Source organism: Mobula hypostoma, chromosome 3 (assembly GCF_963921235.1).
Source record: "Mobula hypostoma chromosome 3, sMobHyp1.1, whole genome shotgun sequence".
NCBI lineage: Eukaryota > Metazoa > Chordata > Chondrichthyes > Myliobatiformes > Myliobatidae > Mobula > Mobula hypostoma.
The window spans coordinates 9,851,573-9,874,857 of NC_086099.1; the positions used below are offsets into that span (position 1 = coordinate 9,851,573).

At 43.8% G+C, this 23,285-nt stretch overlaps 1 protein-coding gene across 1 annotated transcript in view; it reads right to left on the minus strand.

Annotated features, from left to right (window-relative positions):
• Positions 1–15,695: 15,695 nt before the first annotated feature.
• Positions 15,696–23,285, minus strand: part of LOC134343849 (methyl-CpG-binding domain protein 3-like) — a 138,899-nt gene continuing 131,309 nt past the window's right edge. Inside the window, exon 7 of the mRNA XM_063042628.1 lies at positions 15,696–16,327. Coding sequence (XP_062898698.1) covers positions 16,324–16,327 — 4 coding nt within the window. The 3' untranslated portion in view covers positions 15,696–16,323. The remainder of the gene's footprint in view (positions 16,328–23,285) is intronic.

A 23,285-nucleotide genomic window follows, 5' to 3' on the forward strand; every position in this document is an offset into this window, starting at 1 on the left:
CACTTACCCAAGAGGCCCCTCACGACAAGATCGCTAATTAATCCTTCCTCATTGCTCAAAACCCAGTCCAGAATAGCCTGCTCTCTAGTTGGTTCCTCGACATGTTGGTTCAAAAAACCATCCCGCATACATTCCAAGAAATCCTCTTCCTCAGCACCTTTACCAATTTGGTTCACCCAGTCTACATGTAGATTGAAGTCACCCATTATAACTGCTGTTCCTTTATTGCACACATTTCTAATTTCCTGTTTAATACCATCTCCGACCTCACTACTACTGTTAGGTGGCCTGTACACAACTCCCACCAGCGTCTTCTGCCCCTTAGTGTTACGCAGCTCTACCCATATCAATTCCACATCTTCCCGGCTTATGTCCTTCCTTTCTATTGCGTTAATCTCTTCTTTAACCAGCAACGCCACCCCACCTCCCCTTCCTTCATGTCTATCCCTCCTGAATATTGAATATCCCTGAACGTTGAGTTCCCATCCCTGGTCACCCTGGAGCCATGTCTCTGTGATCCCAACTATATCATAATCATTAATAACAATTTGCACTTTCAATTCATCCACCTTATTACGAATGCTCCTTGCATTGACACATAAAGCCTTCAGGCGCTCTTTTACAATTCTCTTAGCCCTTATACAATTATGTTGAAAAGTGGCCCTTTTTAATGCTTGCCCTGGATTTGTCGGCCTGCCACTTTTACTTTTCTCCTTTGTACTTTTTGCTTCTACCCTCACTTTACACCCCTCTGTCTCTCTGCACTGGTTCCCATCCCTCTGTTGTGAACTAACCTCCTCACACCTAGCCTCTTTAATTTGATTCCCACCCCCCAACCATTCTAGTTTAAAGTCACCTCAGTAGCCCCCGCTAATCTCCCTGCCAGGATATTGGTCCCCCTAGGATTCAAGTGTAACCCGTCCTTTTTGTACAGGTCACGCCTGCGCCAAAAGAGGTCCCAATGATCCAAAAACTTGAACCCCTGCCCCCTGCTCCAATCCCTCAGCCACGCATTTATCCTCCACCTCATCGCATTCCTACTCTCACTGTCGTGTGGCACAGGCAGTAAGCCCGAGATTACTACCTTTGCGGTCCTTTTTCTCAACTCCCTTCCTAGCTCCCTATATTCTCCTTTCAGGACCTCATCCCTTTTCCTACCTATGTCATTGGTACCTATATGTACCATGACCTCTGGCTCCTCACCCTCCCACTTCAGGATATCTTGGACACGATCAGAAATATCCCGGACCCTGGCACCAGGGAGGCAAACTACCATCCGGGTCTCTGGACTGCGTCCACAGAATCGCCTATCTGACCCCCTTACTATCGAGTCCCCTATCACAACTGCCCTCCTCTTCCTTGCCCTACCCTTCTGAGCTACAGGGCCAGACTCTGTGCCGGAGGCACGGCCACTGTCGCTTCCCCCGGGTAAGCTGTCCCCCCCAACAGTACTCAAACAGGAGTACCTGTTGTTAAGGGGCACAGCCACCGGGGTACTCCCCATCACCTGACTTTTTCCCTTCCCCCTCCTAACCGTGACCCACTTGTCTGCCTCCCGTGGCCCCGGCGTGACCACCTGCCTTCCACTCCTCTCTATCACCTCCTCACTCTCCCTGACCAGACAAAGGTCATCGAGCTGCAGCTCCAGTTCCTTAACGCGGTCCCTTAGGAGCTGCATCTCGATGCACTTGGCGCAGATGTAGACGTCCGGGAGGCTTGGAGACTCCAGGGCCTCCCACATCCGACACCGAGAACAGCAAACTGCCCTCACACTCATACTGCCCCTCTCCTCAAATAACAACAGAAAATGAATGCCAAACCTTCCTCGCCTCGCCTGCTTCCGCCTAAGCCCGTATGGGACCTAGCTATGCCTGCCTTTTTGTTGGCTTTGTGGAACAATCTATGTTCCGTGCCTGTTCTGGTATCTGTCCCCCACTTTTCCTTTGCTACATCGACGACTGCATTGGCGCTGCTTCCTGCACGCATGCAGAGCTCGTTGACTTTATTAACTTTGCCTCCAACTTTCACTGTGCTCTCAAGTTTACCTGGTCCATTTCCGACACCTTCCTCCCCTTTCTAGATCTTTCTGTCTCTATCTCTGGAGACAGCTTATCTACTGATGTCTACTATAAGCCTGCTGACTCTCACAGCTATCTGGACTATTCCTCTTCTCACCCTGTCTCTTGCAAAAATACCATCCCCTTCTCGCAGTTCCTCCGTCTCCGCCGCATCTGCTCTCAGGATGACGCTTTTTATTCCAGGACGAGGGAGATGTCTTCCTTTTTTAAAGAAAGGGGCTTCCCTTCCTCCACCACCAACTCTGCTGTCAAACACACCTCCGCCATTTCACACACATCTGCTCTCACTCCATCCTCCCACCACCCCACTAGGAATAGGGTTCCCCTGGTCCTCACCTAACACCCCACCAGCCTCCGGGTCCAACATATTATTCTCCGTAACTTCCACCACCTCGAAAGGGATCCCACCACTAAGCACATCTTTCCCTCGCCCCCCCCCCGCCGCTTTCTGCAGGGATCGCTCCCTACGCGACTCCTTTGTCCATTCATCCCCCCCATCCCTCCCCACTGATCTCCCTCCTGGCACTTATCCTTGTAAGCGGAACAAGTGCTACACATGCCCTTACACTTCCTCCCTTACCAACATTCAGGGCCCCAGACAGTCCTTCCAGGTGAGGCAACACTTCACCTGTGAGTCGGCTGGAGTGATATACTGCGTCCGGTGCTCCCGATGTGGCCTTCTATATATTGGCGAGACCCGACGCAGACTGGGAGATCGTTTTGCTGAACACCTACGTTCTGTCCGCCAGAGAAAGCAGGATCTCCCAGTGGCCACACATTTTAATTCCACATCCCATTCCCATTCTGATATGTCTATCCACGGCCTCCTCTACTGTAAAGATGAAGCTACACTCAGGTTGGAGGAACAACACCTTATATTCCGTCTGGGTAGCCTCCAACCTGATGGCATGAACATTGACTTCTCAAGTTTCCGCTAATACCCCACCTCCCCCTCGTACCCCATCCGTTGTTTATTTTTATACACACATTCTTTCTCTCTCTCTCCTTTTTCTCCCTCTGTCCCTCTCACTATACCCCTTGCCCATCCTCTGGGATTTTCCTCCCCCTTTTCCTTCTCCCTGGGCCTCCTGCCCCATGATCCTCTCATATCCCTTTTGCCAATCACCTGTCCAGCTCTTGGCTCCATCCCTCCCCATCCCCCTCCTACTTTCAAATCTCTTACTAGCTCTTCCTTCAGTTAGTCCTGACGAAGGGTCTCAGCCCGAAACGTCGACTGTACCTCTTCCTAGAGATGCTGCCTGGCCTGCTGCGTTCACTAGCAACTTTGGTGTGTGTTTCTCCAGGTGCTCCGGTTTCCTCCCACATTTCAAAGACCTACTGGTTAGTAGGTTAATTGGTGATTGTAAATTATCCTGTGATTAGGCTAGGATTAAATTGGTGGTGTGCTGGGTGGTTTAGCTTGTAAGGCCGGAAGGGCCTGTTTGTTCCACACTGTATCTCTAAAAGTAAATAAATAAATACTCCACTCAAGTGATTGCACCACAGTAATACAAATTCTTACTGTTGCCTGAAAGTTTGATCCAATATTTAATCAGATTTGATCTGTAGGCCTGACCACCTCCAGACGAGATTTTAATCTTTACACTTGTAATGATTCTGATCTCCAGTGTATTAATAATAAATGTGTTTTTCTCTGCAGAGTCACCAGGGGATGTACCTGGAACAGTTTCATCAAACATTGCAGCCAATAACCACAATATATTTTTTCCAGTGCTTATTTGGTTGGACTGCTGTAATACAGTGGAGATGCCTAATTCATTTTTAATCAAAGAATCTGTGCATTTCTTGGACCCCTGGGGCAGTCACACCAATTTTATATTCAAGTCAAAGGTATTCAGGGAAGGGTAGTATCTCTGGTGAAGGGGTTTGTCATGTCCATTCTGGGGCAGCTCGCTCACCTTTGGACCCCACTGGACACTCAGCTCTCAACTGTGGCTCCAAGTTGCTGTTTGCATGTGACAGTGGCCACACCCCGGCACACCCCTTTGTCAGGCGGGCTAAACATATTGAGGGTAGCAGGCACGCCGGTGAGGTAGGGACATGCCTGTCCTAGCACATGAAAGCAGCTCTGGCAGACCGGCTGGATGAGATCCACAGTGACATCCAACATCCAGTAAGGCAGTTCTGCAAAGCTCCATGGAGAGTGAAAGGCAGGATGAAGAAGTCATGGTCATCCACTGTAATGGAGATGAGGAGGAATTTCTTTAGCCAGAGGGTGGTGAATCTGTGGAATTCATTGCCGCAGGTGACTGTGGAGGCCAAGTCATTGGGTATATTTAAGGCAGAGGTAGATAGATTCTTGATTGGTCAGGGCATGAAAGGATACGCGGGAAGGCAGGAGCTTGGGGCTGAGAGGGAAATAGCTCAGCCATGATGAAATGGCAGAGCAGACTCGATGGGCCAAAATGGCCTGATTCTGCTCCTATATCTTATGATCAACCAAGAAAGGTGGAATCTCATGTGGATAGGGTGGTGAAGAAAGCTTTTGGTATGCTGGCCTTTATTAATCAGAGCATTGAGTATAGGAGTTGGGATGTAATGTTGAAATTGTATAAGGCATTGGTAAGGCCAAATTTGGAGTATTGTGTACAGTCCTAGTCACCGAATTATAGGAAAGATGTCAATAAAATTGAGAGAGTACAGAAGAGGTTTACTAAAATGTTGCCTGGGTTTCATCTCCTAAGTTACAGAGAAAGGTTGAACAAGTTAGGTCTTTATTCTTTGGAACGTAGAAGGTTGAGGGGGGACTTGATAGAGGTGTTTAAAATTATGAGAGGGATTGATAGAGTTGATGTGGATAGGCTTTTTCCATTGAGAGTGGGGGAGATTCAAACAGGGGGACATGAGTTGAGAGTTTAAGGGCAAAAGTTCAGGGGTAACATGAGGGGGAACTTCTTTACTCGAGAGTGGTAGCTGTGTGGAATGAGCTTCCAGCAGAAGTGGTTGAGGCAGGTTCGATGTTGTTGTTTAAAGTTAGTGGGACTAGGTGAGAGTAGGAGTTCGGCACGGACTAGAAGGGCCGAGATGGGCTGTTTCCGTGCTGTAATTGTTATATGGTTATATGGTTATGTAAGGAAGTCCCCATACCGCAGGACCCGGACTTCTGAGGTCGAGAGAGTGGAACTGTCCCAGTGTAATGACATTTCCACTTTAAAAACTCTCCCACACAGGTTTCCTGTCATTGTTGGACATGATGGACAATCTCCATATATGAATCAGAATATTTTCCTTAAGATACAGCAAATCCAAAATGATAAGCTCGTAGTAAATGAGTGTAAGTGCAATGTAGACAATAGTAATGATTGACTTTGAAATTGCTGGACAGCACAGCAACAAAATCCAGTGGTCAATGAAGACAAAATGGGCCACATGTCTTGCTTTGGTGTGTTGTGCCTCCATGACCCAACATTGAGTGACTCATTTGTCCTTGGGTTACGGGAGGTTAATGGAAGCTCCTCCATTTGACTGACCTTGTATAGGTAGCATGGCGGCTTTACACATGTCACAGCCTGTCAATTCAATAACAACACACACAAAATGCTGAAGGAACTTAACAAGTCAAAGAGCATCTACGGAGGGGCAATAAACAGGTATCATCTATGGAGGGATAAAAAGAGTCGACATTTTGGTCCGAGAACCTCCATAGATAGGACTCCTGATGACGGATCCTAATGAAGGGATGTCTTGAAACTTTGACTGTTTATTCCCCTCAGTAGATGCTAGCAGACTTGTTGAGTTCTTCCGGCATTTTGTGCGTGTTGCGCAAGATTTCCAGCAAAATCTCTTGTGTTTATGTTAAGTCCACAGATAGATTTCAGCATGAAAGATAGCCATGTATCATAGTTCAGATTACCATGGACCTGAAACCGGACTGGTGAATCTTTCAGGGTGGCAGGTACGCACTAACTCAGTTGTGGTTTAAGATGAAGACTCTGTGTCTGGTATATCTGTGGCTTCAGCACGTAGCTCAAGAAAGAAGTCAACTAAAGAGATGAAGATTGAATGATTAGCTTTATTTATCACATGCTATCTGTGTTGAGAATTGTGCTGGGGGAGCCCACAAGTGTCACCATGTTTCTGGCTCCAACAGAGCATGCCCACAACTTACTTAACCCTAACCTGTACGTTTTTGGTAAGTGAGAGGAACCCGGAGGACACGGTCATGGGTAGAACATGCTAACCCTTGTCACATGTGCATTGAAACATACAGTGAAATCCATTGTTTACATCATTGATCAACACAGCCCAAGTATGTGCCGGAGGCAGCCCGCAAGTGCCGTGGCGTGTCTGGCACCAACGTAGATGCCTGCAACTGATTAACCCTAAACTAACTGTATGTATCTGGCAATGTTGAGGATCCCTACCACCCATCCCACGATGACTTTGATCCACTATCATCAGGAAGGAGGTTCAGGGGCATCAGAACTAGGACTGCCAGACTGGGTAACAGTTTCTCCCCTCAGGCTCTGAGACAAATGAATACCCTGCACTATCGAGGTCTCGTCACTAGGGCAGTGAGCTGTTAATGTACTGTTTACTGTCTACCTGTGCTATGCACTACATGCATTTTGAATTACATTTTATTAACCTATTTGTGGTAATATTTTCTTTTATGGGCTGTGTGTGATATACATTTTTTTTGGGTGCACTGTGATCCGGAGGAACATTGGTTCATTTGGTTGTACAGTCAGATGATAATAAACTTGAACTTATACTAAGAAGATCAAAATGTAAAACCATGAAGAAGCTGAAATTTTAAGCAGCACACACAATGTGCTGGAGGAGCTCAGCAGGTTAGGCAGCATCTATGGATGGAATTAAACAGTCAAAGTACCAAAGCGGAGACCCTTCATCAGTCCTGAAATCTTAATATGGGTGGGGAGGGGGGGATTCTTTTATCCAAACTCTGAAATTTGAAAATATAATATCTTGCTGCTTCAAAATTATTTTAGGCAGGAATATTGGAGAACAGTTACAGGTACTGATTTCAGGTTTAATTACCCACAGGGTATGGTTCATTCATTTACAAACGTACTTGTAGCTTTGTAACTGCCAGATTAAAAAGGGTTATATACTGTACTTTGTTTTCCATTTTACAGTTAGCACCTATAGACAGTATTATTTTTCTTCCCATCTCATTAAAATGTGATGTCATGTTTGGAGCTTTATGTAATCTGTTAATCATTTCCCATTTTCACAGTAGGTCCAGTCATGGTTCACATGGATAACTAATTTAGACCCCTGCTGAGATTTGTATCACAAACTTGCATCAGTCAGGAAATACACTCAGTCGTCACTTTACTATCATTATCATTATTATTACTTTTTTTTTCTTCCCCAGGTTGTTGTTTTTTGTATATTGGTTGTTTGTCCTGTCGGGTGCATTGGTTCTACTGTGTTTCTTTGTATTTACTGTGAATGCCCACAAGAACCTGAATTTCAGGGTTGTATATGATGACAGAGATGTACTTTGACAATGAATTTACTTTGAACTCTGAACTTTGGACTTTAAAGCTGGGCGGGGACAGATGAGAGGGGCAAAGCGCTGACAGGGTGGAATGTGATAGAGGTGGGGTTAAGAGAGTTGGGTTAACCGGGAATCAGTCACAAGTATGTTGGTCCTCAATTTTACATCACTGTATAACCTGCCACGTGTTTGGAGATCTTTAAAGGCACATTTGGATGTCTAGCATTGCCTTTTATAGTGCAACTATGAACATGATTTACACTCACTGGTCACTTTATTAGGAAGCTCCTGTATAAACTGGCCACTGAGTGTATGTTCATGGTCTTCTGCCCCTGTAGCACATCCACTTCAAGGTTCGATGTATTGCGCATTCAGAGATGCTCTTCGGCACACCACTCTGGTTATTTTGCTTCCCTGTCAGCTTGAACAGTCTGGCCTTCTCCTCTGAGCTCTCTCATTAACAAAACATTTTTGCCCACAGAACTGCCACTCACAGGATGATTTTTGTAAAATGTTGAATATGCATCTTCAGGCTTCTGTCTGATGGTAGCAATGAGGAGGAGGGGTATCCTGGGTGATTGGGGTCCTTAGTGATGGTGCTGCCCTTTCTGAGGCATTGCCTTTGGAAGATGCCCTCGATGCTGGGGAGGTTCTTGCCCATGATAGAGCTGGCTGAGTTTACAACTCTCTGCAGCTTTTTCCAATCCATTGCCATGGCCCTTTCTTACCAGTCTAACAAGGCTTGTGAGTTCATAATTTTCTGCTTAGTTTGACCATTCTCTCAGACTTTACTGTTTAGATACTGCTTCTAAACTTTGAACAACAGGTATTTTAAATTACTAATCAGATTACTGCAGAAATAGCACCATTTTGAAGATGACAATGATGGTACTATCAAATTCTATTACATTAATTTGCAGGGCTAATGTTTAGAATTTTAATCAAATCTTCTCACATTAAACAGTGCACGTTGTTGTGTTAAAGAATGTCATCTTAATATTTAAGCTCCATTTAATAACTGTTAGACACCGTGAGTAAATAGTTTTAAAGTTGAAATGGAAATTGCAGTTAAACACAGATGAATGAAGGGCTGCTGGATTTCTTGATATTTCAGTATCAGAAGTTGTTGCTCTTTACACAAAAATGGAAATTGACCAAGCAGGAATTAGGATCACTGGCGATCCCTGATACTGGTGATGTCACGGTAGCGTCGTGGTTTACAGCACCAACAATCAGGGTTCTATTTGTTCCAGGCCAGCTTGAAAAAGTCACTAAAGATAAAAGGTCTCAGCCTGAAACATTAACTGTTAACTTTTTTCCATCGATGATTCCTGAGTTCCTTCAGCATTTTGTGTGTATTGCATGGATTTCCAGCATCTGCAGACTTTCTCATGTTTGTGACTAAGTAATCATCATCAACAAATCACTTGTAGTACCAGAGGAAACAACACACTGGACCACTGTTACACCACCATCAAGAGTGCTGACCACACCCACACTTTGGAAAGTCTGATCACCTGGCTGTACTTCTACTCCCAGAGTATAGGCAGAGACTGAAGACTGCAGCACCGGCAGCATGGGCCTTGGTCCATACCTAAGAAGGTATGGACAATGGAGCCACAGGAGTGCTTACAGGACTGCTTTGAATTGGTGGACTGGACAGCACTCTGGGATTCAACTTTGAACCTGGATGAGTATGCCACAGGGGTGCCGACTTCACTAAAACCTGTGTGGATGAGTGTGTGCCTATGAAAACTTGCTCTACAATCCAAAAACAAGAGCCATGGATGAACCAGGGAGTTTGTTGTCTGCTGAGGGCTAGATCTGTGGCATTTAAGTCTGTGACCCAGATATGTACGTACCAGAAAACCAGGTATGACTTGTGGAGAGCTATTTCAAGACCAAGAAACAATTCTGAGCAGGGTTGGAGGCGACATCAGATGCACGTCAACTCTGGTAGGGTTTGCAGGACATTATTTCCAAAAAGTGAAACCCAATAGTATGAATGGCAGCGATGCTTCACTACCAGATGAACTCAACGCCTTCTATGCCCACTTTGAAAGGAAGAATATAACCACAGCTGTGAAGATCCCTGCTGCACCCGGTGACCCTGTGATCTCTGTCTCGAAGGCCGATGTCAGGATGTCTTTCAGGAGGGTGAAACCTCGTAAAGTGGCAGGCCCTGATGGAGTACCTGGTAAGGCTCTAAAAACGTGTGCCAACCAACAGGCGAGTGTATTCAAGGACATTTTCAACATCTCACTGCTACAGTCAGAAGTTCCCACCTGCTTCAAAAAAGCAACAATCATACCAGTGCCCAAGAAGAGCAGTGTGAGCTGCCTTAATGACTATCATCCAGTAGCACTCACATCTGTGGCGATGAAATGCTTTGAGAGGTTGCTCATGGCTGGAATCGATTTCTGCCTCAGCAAGGACCTAGACCCACTGCAATTTGCCTATTGTCACAATAGTTCTACAGCAGACACAATCTCAATGGCTCTTCATATGGCTTTAGATCACCTGGACAATGCAAACGCCTATGTCAGGATGCTATTCGATAACCTTAGCTCAGCATTTAACACCATCATTCCTACAGTCCTGATTGATAAGTTGCAGAACCTGGGTCTCTGTACCTTCCTCCACAATTGGATCCTTGACTTCCTAACCGGAAGATCACGATCTGTGTGGATTGGTAATAATATCTTCTCCTTGTTGATGATCAACACTGGCGCACCCCAGGGATGTGTGTTTAGTCCATTGCTCTACTCTCTCTATACTCATGACTGTGTGGCTAGGCATAGCTCAAATACCATCTATAAATTTGCTGATGATACAACCATTGTTTGGTAGAATCTCAGATGGAGATGAGAGGGTGTACAGGAGTGAGACATGCCAGCTATTTGAGTGGTGTCGCAGCAACAATCTTGCACTCAACGACGGTAAGACCAAAGAGCTGATTGTAGACTTCAGAAAGAGGAGGATGAGGGAAAACAAACTAATCCTCATAGAGAGATCGGAAGTGGAGAGTGTGAGCAATTTCAAATTCCTGGGTGTCAAGATCTCGGAAGATCTAACCTGGTCCCAACATATTGATGCAGCTATAAAGAAGGCAAGGCAGTGGCTGTATATCATTAGGAGTTTGAGGAGATTTGGTTTATCACCTAAAGCACTTGAAAACTTCTACAGATGTACTGTGGACAGCACTCTGACAGGTTGTATCATTCTCTGGTATGGGTGGGGAGGCTACTGCACAGGATCAAAAGAGGCTATAGAAAGTTGTAAAATTAGTCATCTCCACCATGAGTACTAGCTTTAGTAGTATACAAGACATCTTCAAGGAGCAGTGCTTCAGAAAGGCGATGTCAATCAGTAAGGGTCCCCATCACCCAGAGCATGCCCTTTTCTCACTGTGGCCATCAGGAAGGAGGTACAGAAGCCTGAAGACACACACTCAGCTATTCAGGAACAGCTTCTTCTCTGTCATACGATTCCTAAATGGACATTGACTCCATGAACACTACCTCACTTTAATTATTTCTGTTTTTGCACTATTTTTAATTTAACTATTTAATCTGTATATACGTATTTACTTTAGATTATGAGGACACTCAGTCCTCATTTATTGTCATTTAGAAATGCATGTATTAAAAAATGATACAATGTTCCTCCAGAATGATATCACAGAAACACAGGACAAACCAAGGCTAAAACTGACAAAAGCACATAATTATAAAATATAGTTACAACAGTGCAAAGCAATACTGTGATTTGATAAAGACCGGACCATGGGCACGGTAAAAAAAGTCTCAAGTCCCGATAGCCCCATCATCTCACGCAGACAGTGGAAGGGAGAAACTCTCCCTGCCATGAACCTCCAAGCGCTGCAAACTTGCTGATGCATTGGAAGCACCCGACTGCAGCGGACTCTGAGTCCGTCCGAAAACTTCAAGCCTCCGACCAGCCCTCCGACACCGAGCACCATCTCTGCCGAGCGCTTCGACCCCGCCCCGGCCGCCGAGCAACAAGCAAAGCCGAGGACTTGGGGCCTTCCCCTCCGGAGATTCTGGATCACACAGTAGCAGTGGCAACGAAGCAGGCATTTCAGAAGTTTCTCCGGATGTTCCTCCGTGCTCTCACGTCTGTCTCCATCAAATCGGGACAGTGCATGGCACCCTACTTGACAAATAACAAATATCACCACCACCGGAGTGGCCGCTGCGATCTGCGTCACGCCGCCATCTTCTTCTCTCCTCTCCTCTTACTGTAATTGATTTATCTTTTTTTCTCTATATTATCACAAGTACTGCTGCGCTAAGTTAACAAATTTCATGACATATGCCAGTGATAATAAACTGATTCTGATTCCTGCCACTGTCTGTAAGGAGTTTGTACATTTTCCCCGTAACTGTGTTCCAGTGTTCTCGCACATTCCAAACGTACGGGTTAGCAGGTTATTTGGTCACACTAATGCCATTGGGTGGTACGGGCTCACCCAAGGAAGTTGCCATACTATAACTCTAAATGAGTACAATCAAATGTCTCAAATGTAATGGATGCAGAAATATTTGTGTTTCCTCGGGGGCTCCAGTTTCCACACTCTTGCACGCGTTAGTAAATTGCGGCTATGCATACATTTTGGCTGTGTTAGTCGTTGATGCAAATCAAAGCATTTCGTGGTAGGTTTCGATATTTCAATGTTCATGTGACAAATAAAGAAAATCTTTAATCCTTATCTTTTAAAAGCGAGGCAGATTTCCAGGGTTTGTGTTAGAACATAGAACAGTACAGCACAGGAACAGGCCCTTTGGTCCACAATGTTGTACCGAAACAATTAAATTCGTAATCAAATGGCCAACTAAACTGATCGACTCTGCCTACACAACAGCCATATCCTTCCACTTCCTTCACATTTATTTTCTTAACTAAACACCTCTTAAAGGTCTCTAATGTATCTACGTGAACCACCACCCCAGGCAGCACATTCCAGCCACCCACCACTCTCTGCGTAAAAAACACTTGACCCTCACCTCTCCTTAGAAATTACCTCCTCTCACCTTAAATGCATGCCTCTGGTATTAGACATTTCAGTCCTGGGATAAAGACACTGTCTGCCTACACTACCTATGCCTCTTATAATCTTATAAACCTCCCCAGCCTTGGCAGCTCCAGAGAAAACAACCTAAATTTGTCTAACCACAAACAAGATAAAATCTACAGATGTTGGAAATCCAAGCAACACAGACAAAATGCTTTAGGAACTTAGCAGGGCAGGCAGCAACTGTGGGGGAAAAAAAAGTAGTCGACGTTCCCTGTCGAAGGGTCTCTGCCCAAAACGCCGACTGTACTCTTTTCCATAGCTGCTGCCTGGCCTGCTGAGTTCCTCCAGCATTTTGTGTGTATTGCTTAAATTTTTCTAACCTCTTGTTATGGCACATGCCCTGTCATTCAAGCAGCATCTTTTAAAGTCTTTTCTGCACCCTCTCCAAAGCATCATTTTAAATGACAAAAGATTAGTTTTATTTGTCATACGTATGTTGAAGCATCAAAACATTCAGGGTTAACATGGATTGGCGAATTGAGATTATTTGCATTAAGAAATGGCGAGTCATCATAGAGCTTAGAACAGTGCAGCACAGTACAATCTTGTGCTGACCTTTTAAACCATTCTAAGATGGATCTAACCTTCCCTTGCACACAGCCCACCAGGTTTCTTTCATCCATATGCCTACCTAAGAGTCTCTTAAATGTCCCTAATATATCTGCCTCTACCACCATTCTTGGGAGGGTATTCCATGCACCCACCATCCTCTGTGTAAAAACACTTACCTCTGACATTCCCCTATACTTTCCTCCAATCACCATAATGTTATGTCCCCATGTATTCCCTGGGGGGAGAAAAGGTGCTGGCTGTCAACTCTTGTAAATCTGTCATCTGTAAATCTATTAAGTTACCTCTCCATTCTCCTTCTCTCGAAAGAGAAAAGCCCAAGCTCACTCAACCTTTCCTTAAAAGATATGCTCTCTAATCCAGGCAGCATCCAGATAAATCTCCTCTGCACCCTCTCTAAAGCTTCCACATTCTTCCTATAATAAGGCCACCAGAACTGAACACAATACTCCATGTGGTCTATCCAGGGTTTTGAGATACATTACCTCGCGGTTCGTGAACTCAAGCCCCCCAACTTTTAAAGGCCTACACACCATGCACCTTCTTAACCACCTACAACACCAGTGATAGGAAGATTGGAGTTCAATTCCTGTCACTGTCTCTACGGAGCTTGTACATTCTCCCCGTGAAGGGGTAGTTTCCTCCAGGTGGCCTAGTTTCCTCCCAGACTCCAGGATGTATGGGCTAGGGTCAACAGGTTGAAGGCATACTACTTTGGTGCTGGAAACATGGTGATTTTTGTGGACTGATGGCTGTTGACACAATGACACATTTCACTGTATGTGTTGTGAACACAACAAGTAAAGCTAATTCTTTAATGTTAACCCATATAACTCAAGCAATCTGGAATTTGTGTCAATTAATGCACTTAAAAAGTGATTTTTTTCATAAGACTGTAAGACATAGGAACAGAATTAAGACATTCAGTCCATCGAGTTTGCTCTGCTAATCCATCATGGCTGATTTATTATCCCTCTCGACTCTATTCTCCTTCATTCTCCCCATTACCTTTGACACCAGGAATAATCAAGAATCTATAAATCTCTGCTTTAAATATACACAATGACTTGGCCTCCACAGCCATCTGTGGCAATGAATTACACAGATTCACCACCTTCTGGCTAAATAAATTCCTCATCTCTGTTCTAAATTGACACCCTTACATTCTGAGGCCGTGTCTTTTGGTCCTAGACTCCCCCCTAGAGGAAACATCCTCTCCACTTCTGTTCTACCTAGGCCAGGGGTTTCCAACCTTTTTGTGTCATGGACCCTTGCCATTAACGGAGTAGTCCGTGTACCTCAGGTTAGGAACCCCTGATTGAAGTTTTAATGAGGCTATCTTGTTTATCAGAGTGCCCAGTTACAGTGCAGAGATCAGTTTCATTCTGTGATTGGATGATTTAAGATATTGTTTGCTGTTACCTGAAATTTCAGTGAGATCTAAGAGCCCCGTGTGTGCTTTAAATGCGTTCTTCCCCCCACCCCCAACCTTTCATCAGACTGTGGGATAATCATTAACATAACATTCCATCCTCTCCATAATCACAAGAAAATGATTTTTCTGTACACAGACTCATTCCAAAACCACTTTGATGCTGACATTTACAGCATTAACTCAGCACAAAGGGAAAACTCTCCAATTGTTGGTGACAAATTATCTCTTTGAAGTAGTAAATGGGAATAGATCAAACGATAGAATGCATTAACCCTGAGGTAGCTGGTAGGTTCATGGACTCTGTCCGCTTGCGTTGGCCAGTGCTGTAATATTTCACCTAACATCAAAATCAGCCTGAAGAACTTCAAGATTACATCTAAGCACTGGGAAGACATTGCACTCAGTAGATACACCTGGAGGAAATCTGTTCAAAAGCGAGCTGCGCTTCATGAGAGCGACCATTCTGTGTAAAAAGACACAGAGAAAAATATACGCAAGTTCATCAATCAAGAAATAACAGTTTACAATCAACAACAGACAATGCAAGCCAGTTCCCAAATGTAAACCAAGTCCTTTATTTTGTCATAATAGATTGTACAGGTGCTTTCAGTAAATAATTATATATTTTTTAAATATATATATAATTTTTTGCTTTATTCAGTAATAAAGCCATAGGTTATCAAATCCTAGGCCACATGATAAATGGACAAATTACTTATATACAGCACAAAAATATTTCTAGTATCTAGAAGAGCATGTTTCATTGCACAGTGTCACAGAATTCAATTGCTTTTACAAAGATATTATTAACCAAAGAAAAGGACCTAATTTTAAAAATATATGTATCACATATTCAATTATTAAATAGAATCTGAAGCCCGAGAAAAGTATCACATTGAATTCAGCCTATAACACTGCATGTTTTCCACCCTAGTTTTCATGAAATTAACAGTACGCCCTCACTGAAGGTTTGCTGGTCCTAAGTTATGCTGCTAATCAAGTCATTCATGAGTCTCTAATATTAGCGGGCTACCTAATAATGGTAGTGGTTGGATGTTTAGGGATAGGTATGGGGTTGAGGGGTGGGCAAGTTAGTACTGATGTTTGCGGGGTTTAACTTTATGAGACCAGGGAGGGGATGAAAGAAAAAATGTAATTCAGAAAGTGAATGGTGCAAGTGTATTCAAGCTCCAATGTTTCTTCATTACAAGTGATTCATTCTGCTTACTCTGCTTCAGCTGGCCCACAATTGAAATCAATGATATCAATTCCTGTATATAAAAATTAGAACTGGACTCTTTAGTCATTCATGGTTTGTAGAAGGCTTCAAAATACTGTAAGAAATTGAGGTCCAGGCATAATCCTTCCCGAATCCAATGTACAAAAGGGAGAGGTTTCCTCCCTGCCCAGCATGATGGCTGAAGTGAAAGAGGTTGGGGCTGTAATTGTCTGCATAATTCAGTGAAGTCAACGATGAAGTGGTTACATAAACCTGTCCATTTCCACCCTTTTAAAAATATAATAAAAGATCCAAGTAGTACATTGGTGCTTTTAATGTCTTGCCAAAGTTGCACTAATATCTTTCAATCCTATGTGCTTGCACATAGCCGTGAATTAAACAGGCTTGAGGTTTTTGAGTGCGAATGGAATGTTATTACCTGCAAAGATAGAAAAACATAGTGATTCAGATTTAAAATATAATTGAGATTTTTTTTTAAAGAGATACAGCACAGTAGCATGCCTTTCTGGTCCAATTACATCCATGTAACCAATTAACTAGTTTTTGTGTAATTTTTCATTTATTCAATTGCATTTCTCTGTTCTTTTTATTATCAAAGTATGGATATGTCACCATATACAACCCTGAGATTCATTTTCTTGTGGGCGTTCTCAGTAGATACAATGAAACACAATAGAATCAATCAATATCTACACACAATGACTGTACAATTACAGGATAAAACACAAACAATAATAAAGAAAGAATAACCAATATTGAGAGCATGAGTTGCAGTCGTTGAAAGTGAGTCCATAGGTTATGATTTGTAATGTGCTGCCTGAGGAAGTACAATGGGAGACAATTTATTTTATTTGGCGGTTCAGCACAGAATAGGCTCTTCCAGCCCAATGAGTTGCTGTGTCCATCGACCTACTGACTTAACCCCTAGCCTAATCACGACAATTTACAATTCTGTTGACTGTGTAAGGAAACCAGCACACCGACCCACTGGCATGTAGGAAGAACATACAAACTTTTGTTTTTACAGATGAAGCCAGAATTGAACTCCAAACTCCAATGCCCCAAGCTGTAACAGCGTCTGTTATTGTGCATCGATAAAAACAGAAAATATGTGAACAACATTGCACACTTAGCAGGGAAGGAACACACACAGTCTATTCAAACAGTTCATTCGAAAAGCAAGAACAAGGTCAGTTAAATGTCTTCCTCCCGCACTTTAGGCAACTTACATAATAGATTCAATTATATAAGCAAGGAATGAGAGATTTCTGCAATGTCACTAAGCATCCTGATACACACCATTAACTTCAGTTACACTGAATAGCTGAGCAAATACAATTGAACAGAAATAATTTAACCTTTGGAAACAGCATGTTGGTCCTGCCTTATCTGGTATAACTGGGATCTTCTTGCAGAACCAGTTTACAGAATTACAAATTTATCAGCAAGTGGTTTTTCATTGCTCAACTTTCATTTGGGTTACCTCAGTAGCATAGTAGTTAGCACAATGCTATTACAGTTTGGTGCATTGGATTTCAGAGTTCAGTTATGGTGTCCTCTATAAGCATGTTTGCTTGTTCCTACCCATGAACATGTGGGTTTCCTCCAGATATTCCAGTTTCCTCCCACAGGCCAAAGATGAACCGGTTAATAGGCTAATTAGTCATTGTAAACTAGTCTGTAATTAGGTTAGGGTTAAAATAGGTGGGTTGCTGGGTCATGCAGCTCATTGGGCTGGGAGGACCTGTTCTGTGCTATGTTACTCAATAAATAAAGGTACCACACAGGAGGCTGCTTACCAAGTTAAGAGCCCATGGTATTACAGAAAAGTTACTAACATGGTTAGAGCATTGGCTGATTGGTAGGAATCAGCGAGTGGGAATAAAAGGACCCTTTTCTGGTTGGCTGCCAGTGACTAGTTAAAAAGGCACTGCAGCGTCTACACTTTCTGAGGAGATTGACGTGTACAAAGCTCTCCGCCCCAACTTTCTCCAGGAGCACCATCAAGAGTATCCTGTCTGGCTGTATCATTGTGTGATATGGAAGCTGCACCCTGCAAGACCCCACAAAGGATACTAAAGACCTACCAAGACGACCACCTTGTGACTTTTAACAGAGGTGTTGTAGATGTAGGACCCAAAGCATTGTTGAGAATCCCTACCACCCATCCCACAATCTCTTTGACCCACTACTGTCAGGAAGGATGTACAAGAACATGAGAACTAGAAATGCTAGATTAGGTAACAACTTCTTCCCTCAGGCTGTCAAACTAATGAATACTCTGCCACCATCAAGGTCTCGTTACTAGGACAGTGAGCTATTTACTGTACTGCTCACCTCTACTGCGCACTACATGCATTCTGAATTATATTTTATGAACTTATTTGTGGTAGTATTTTATGTGCTGTGTGTGATATGTTTTAGACCATAAGACCATATGATATTGGAACAGAACCAGGCCAATTTTTCTCTCAGCCCCAATATCCCACCTCCCCATATTCCTTCATGCCCTGACCAAAAATCCATCAACCTCTGCTTTAAATATACATAGACTTGTCCCCCACAGTTGCCTTGGCAAAGAATTCCACAGATTCATCACTTTCTGGCTAAAGAAATTCCTCTTCATCTCCATGCTGAAAGAACACCCCTCTATTATGAGGCCATGTCCTCTGATCTTAGACCTCCCCCCACCACAGGAAACACCCTCTCCAATCCACTGTATCAAGGCCTTTCACCATTTGATAGGTTTCAATTTGGTCACCATCATTCTTCTGGACTCTAGTGAAAACAGACCCAAAGCCATTAAAACGTTCTTCATATGACAAGCCATTCAACCTCAAATCTTTTTCATGAACCTCCTTTGAACCCTCTCCAGTTTTTGTGGGTGCACCATGGTCTGGGGGAAAACTGTTTCATTTTGTTGTATGTACATACAGTCAGATGATAAATGAACTTTATCTTGAACATACAGCTCAAAACCAGGCCCTTTGGCCAATCAGGAACATGTTGGGTTTTTTTGCCTATGAATATTAATTCAATCTGTCCAAATTAGGACCATATTTCAGGACAATGTCTTCCTTGTTTAATTTTTTTTAAATTTAGAGACACAGTCCTTACAGCTCAATCAGCCTGCACCGCCCAATTACACCCATGTAACCAATTAACGTACTAACACATATGTCTTTGGAAAGTGGAAGGAAACTGGAACAGCCAGAAGAAAGCTTCCAGGCTATCAAAGCTTGCAGTGGGATCTGGGCCAGCTGGAAAAATGGGCTGAAAATTGGCAGACGGAATTTAATGCATATAAGTGTGAAGTGCTGTACTTCGAAGGACAAGCCAGAATAGGACTTACACAGGGAACACAAGGGCAGTGAGTGAGAAAGGCAGTAGAGTAAAGAGACTTAGGTATCAAGATCTACAATTCCTTAAAAGTGGTGTCTCAGGTAGGTAGCAATAGATAAACATAAAGCAAAACCCACAAAATGCTGGAGGAGCTCAGCAGGCCAGGCAGCATCAATGGAAAAGACTACAGTCAATGTTTTGGGTGGAGACCCTTCATCAGGACTGGAGACAAAAAGATGAGGAATCAGAGTAGGATGATGGGGGGAGTGGAGGAAGAAACACAAGGTGATAGATGAAACCAGGAGGGTGAGGAGGGGGTGTGAAGTGAAGAACTGGGAAGTTGATCAGTGAAAGAGATACAGGGCTGGGGAGGGGGAATCTGACAGGAGAAGACAGGTTCTTGGTTAGTAAGGGCGTCAAAGGTTATGGAGAGAAGGCAGGAGGGGAAAATAAATCAGCCATGATGGAATGGTGGAACAGACTCAAGGGGCCGAATGGCCTAGTTCTGCTGCTGTGCCTTATGGTCTTACTTAGCATCATCGTCATTATGTGCCATGTTTTATGATGTGGGCGATCATGGTCTTCCATCTGTTCATGACCATGAATGCTCTTGGCAAATTTTTCTACAGAAATGGTTTGCCATAGCCTTCTTCTGGGCAGTGTCTTTATAAGATGGGTGACCCCAACCGTTATCAATACCCTTCAGAGGTTATCTGCTTGGCGTCAGTGGTTGCATAACCAGGAAATGATATGCTGCCACTGCTGCTGAGGCTTCCATTAGTCAGAGTTGACCATGGATATTTATCCTATCTGTCTAGTTACACAAGCCGGGGCAGTACGATATGGAGAGCAAGCTGTTGCCCATGTAGCAAGCTTCCCCTCTCCACGCATCTGATGAACCCAAAGGAATGGCAGAGACCGATATAATTTAGTACCAGCAGTGTCTCAAGAGTTGCCAGTCACCTTGAACTTAACATAGGACTGCCTTAGGGACTCGAGCTCTGGATTTTTCCCTCAGGGTTTACTCCTGAAGCCTTCCCCATGAGTGGGTATAGCCACAAGACAGTGGAGGTTTGAAATCAGATTTTTCCTTCTCCTGCAGCTGACAAGCCCCATCTATCTGAAGCGACAGGTTTTAAAGCACCAGTAATCCGCCTTTGCCCCTTGTCCTGTCGGTAGAAACGTTTCTGTCAGACCTGGTAGCTAGGCTACATGTGAAGGCCAGGAGCTGGTATGGACCAGCTGCTCGTATGACCTTCCAGGACCTGCTCCCATGACTTCATGTGACCCTGATCTTGGGGGGGGGGTTGGGGGGTGGAATAAGCAGGTGCTACACCTTGCGCAAGGATGACCGGTAGGCTAGTGGAAGGAAAGAGTGCCTTCCCCCTCCTTGGGTAGAGACATATCTCTACTCAACCACTTATTTAGCACTGAACCTATGATTAATTGGAGGGTACAGTATGACTTCAGATGAATTTGCTATCATACATTTTCAGACACTTAGCTGACCTCTTTGCTCTTCGATATAGTGCTGATATTCTGCCAATTTGCACAGAAACTAGATAAAGAATTTAGAGAAGGTCTCGCATTGGAGGTTGGTCAAGAAGATTCAGATGCTCGGCTTTGAAATGAGATTGCAAATCGGATTAGACGTTGGCTTTGTGGAAGAAGCCAGAGAGTGGTGGCAGATGGTTGCCTCTCTGACTGGAGGCCTGTGGCTAGTAGAGTACCACAAGGGTCAGTGATGGGTCCATTGTTGTTTGTTATCTATATCAGTGATCTGGATTATAATCTGATTAGCTGGATCAGCAAATTTGTGAATGACACCAAGATTAGGGGTGCAGTGGACAGTGAGGAAGGCTATCATGGCTTGCAGAGTGATTTGCATCAGCTGGATAAATGGGCTGAAAAATGACTGATCAAATTTAATGCAGGCAAGTGTGAAGTGTTGATTTAAAACTGAAATCTTTATATAATGCATTCTAACTCTATTCTTTTGTTCAGCTTTGTCCACAGCAAGCAAATTAGTATATCCTGCACAAGCATCCTTTGTAAATCCGGGAGTCCAATGCACCAAAAAGCTTTCTCTATGACTGTTTTGTTGAGTACCACCACAATCAAGACTTCCCAGTGGCCAAACATTTTAATTCTGATTCCCATTCTTGTTTTGACATGTCAATCCATGGCCTCCTCTTGTGCTAAGAGCAGAGCACCCTCGGGGTGGTAGATCAACAGCTGCTATCCTCCAAAGTAATGACAAGAATATCGATTTCTCATTCCAGTAAACAAATTCCCCCCTTCCCTCTACTCCCCACTGGCCTATTACTTCCCCCTGGGTCCTCTCCTCCTTCTCTTTCTTGTATGGTTCACTCTCCTCTCCTATCAGATTCCTTCATCTCCAGTCCTTGACCTTTCTCATCCACCTGGCTTCACCTATCACCTTCCAGCTACCCTCCTTCCCCACCCCACCCAGCCCACCTTTTTATTCTGGCACCTTTCACCTTCCTTCGCAGTCCTGAAGGAGGGCAGAAATGTCCAATAATAAACAAGAGAAAATCTGCAGATGCTGGAAATCTAAGCAACACACAAAATGCTGAAGGCACTCAGCGGGCCTGGCAGTATCAATGGAAGAGTACACAAAGAATACTCTGCTTTAAATATACCCAGTGACTTGTCCTCCAGTCGTCTGTGGCAATGAATCTGACAGATTCACCACCTGCTGGTTAATGAAATTCTTCTTATAAATGAGAAGAAAGTAATGAGATATCAAAATTACAAAAAGATGTAACATTTCCAATTCCAAGTATTGCTAATCTATGCTCATGAAAGGCTTCAAATATATGCTATTAGCTGCTGCACCTCTAAGGTTATAGAACACAGTGCAATCAAGGTAAAAATGTGTGATATATTAAACGCCACCTCTGAATTAACTATTAACTTTAATATTAGGGACACGTGATAGAAAAAAAACTTTCTCTAACTTACTTAAAACACTGGTTAGACCATACTTTAAACATTGTGTTCATTTCTGGTCATCTCATTATAGGAAGGACATGGAAGCTTTAGAGAGTGCAGGAGATTTACCAGGATATCAGACATCCCATCTCTCCCGGAACTTCCGGGAGTCTCCCGCATATTAATAGTGGCTCCCTGATGCCCGCAATTCATATACAATGTCCCGGAAATTGATTTTTTTTTGAGAGCGAGCGTGAGAGAAAGAGTGAGAAAGCAAGCACAAGTGAGAGCGACCGCAAGAGAGAGCGAGAGCAAGAGCAAGAGCGTGAGAGCGACCACGAACGAGACAGTGAGCGAGAATGTTCCAAAAAAAGTCAGAGTAGGAGAGTGTTCCAAAAAAAGAAAATATAAAACGTACGTCACCCCAGACTACACTAAAGTGTACCCCTGCCTAATAGGGGTCAAAAATAATGACAGCGTTGCTCGCTGCACTGTTTGCAACAGTGACTTTTCTATTGCCCATGGTGGGTTAAGACTGTAAAAGACGTGTTGAGGTGAGTTTAACAGGTGTCATTCGTTCATTAGCATAGCTATCGTTATTTAAACTAGCTGGCTGGCTGCTAAGGAGCTACTCTATTGCAGACATCCCACCTCTCCCAGAAGTCTCCCGCAAATTGATGGTGCTACCTCCCTGAAATGAGTTTTTGCAGGGTGGGATGTCTGGGATACCTTAAACATGAGGAATTCTGCTGATGCTGAAAATCCACAGCAACACACACAAAATGATGGAGGAACTCAGTAGGACAGGCAGCATCTATCGAAATGAATAAACAATGGACAATTTGGGCCGAGACCTTTCTGCGGGACTGAAAATGAAGATTTAGCCAGATGCTGCCTGGATTAGAGGGGTGTCCTATGAGGATAGGTTGAGCAAGCTAGGGTTTTTCTCTTTAGAGCAGAGGAGGAAGAGAGGTGACTTGATAGAGGTGTACATCATGAGAAGAGCCATAGATTGAGTGCATAACCAGAGATATTTTTCCGAGCAAGGCAATAGCTAACACCAGAGGATATAATTTCAA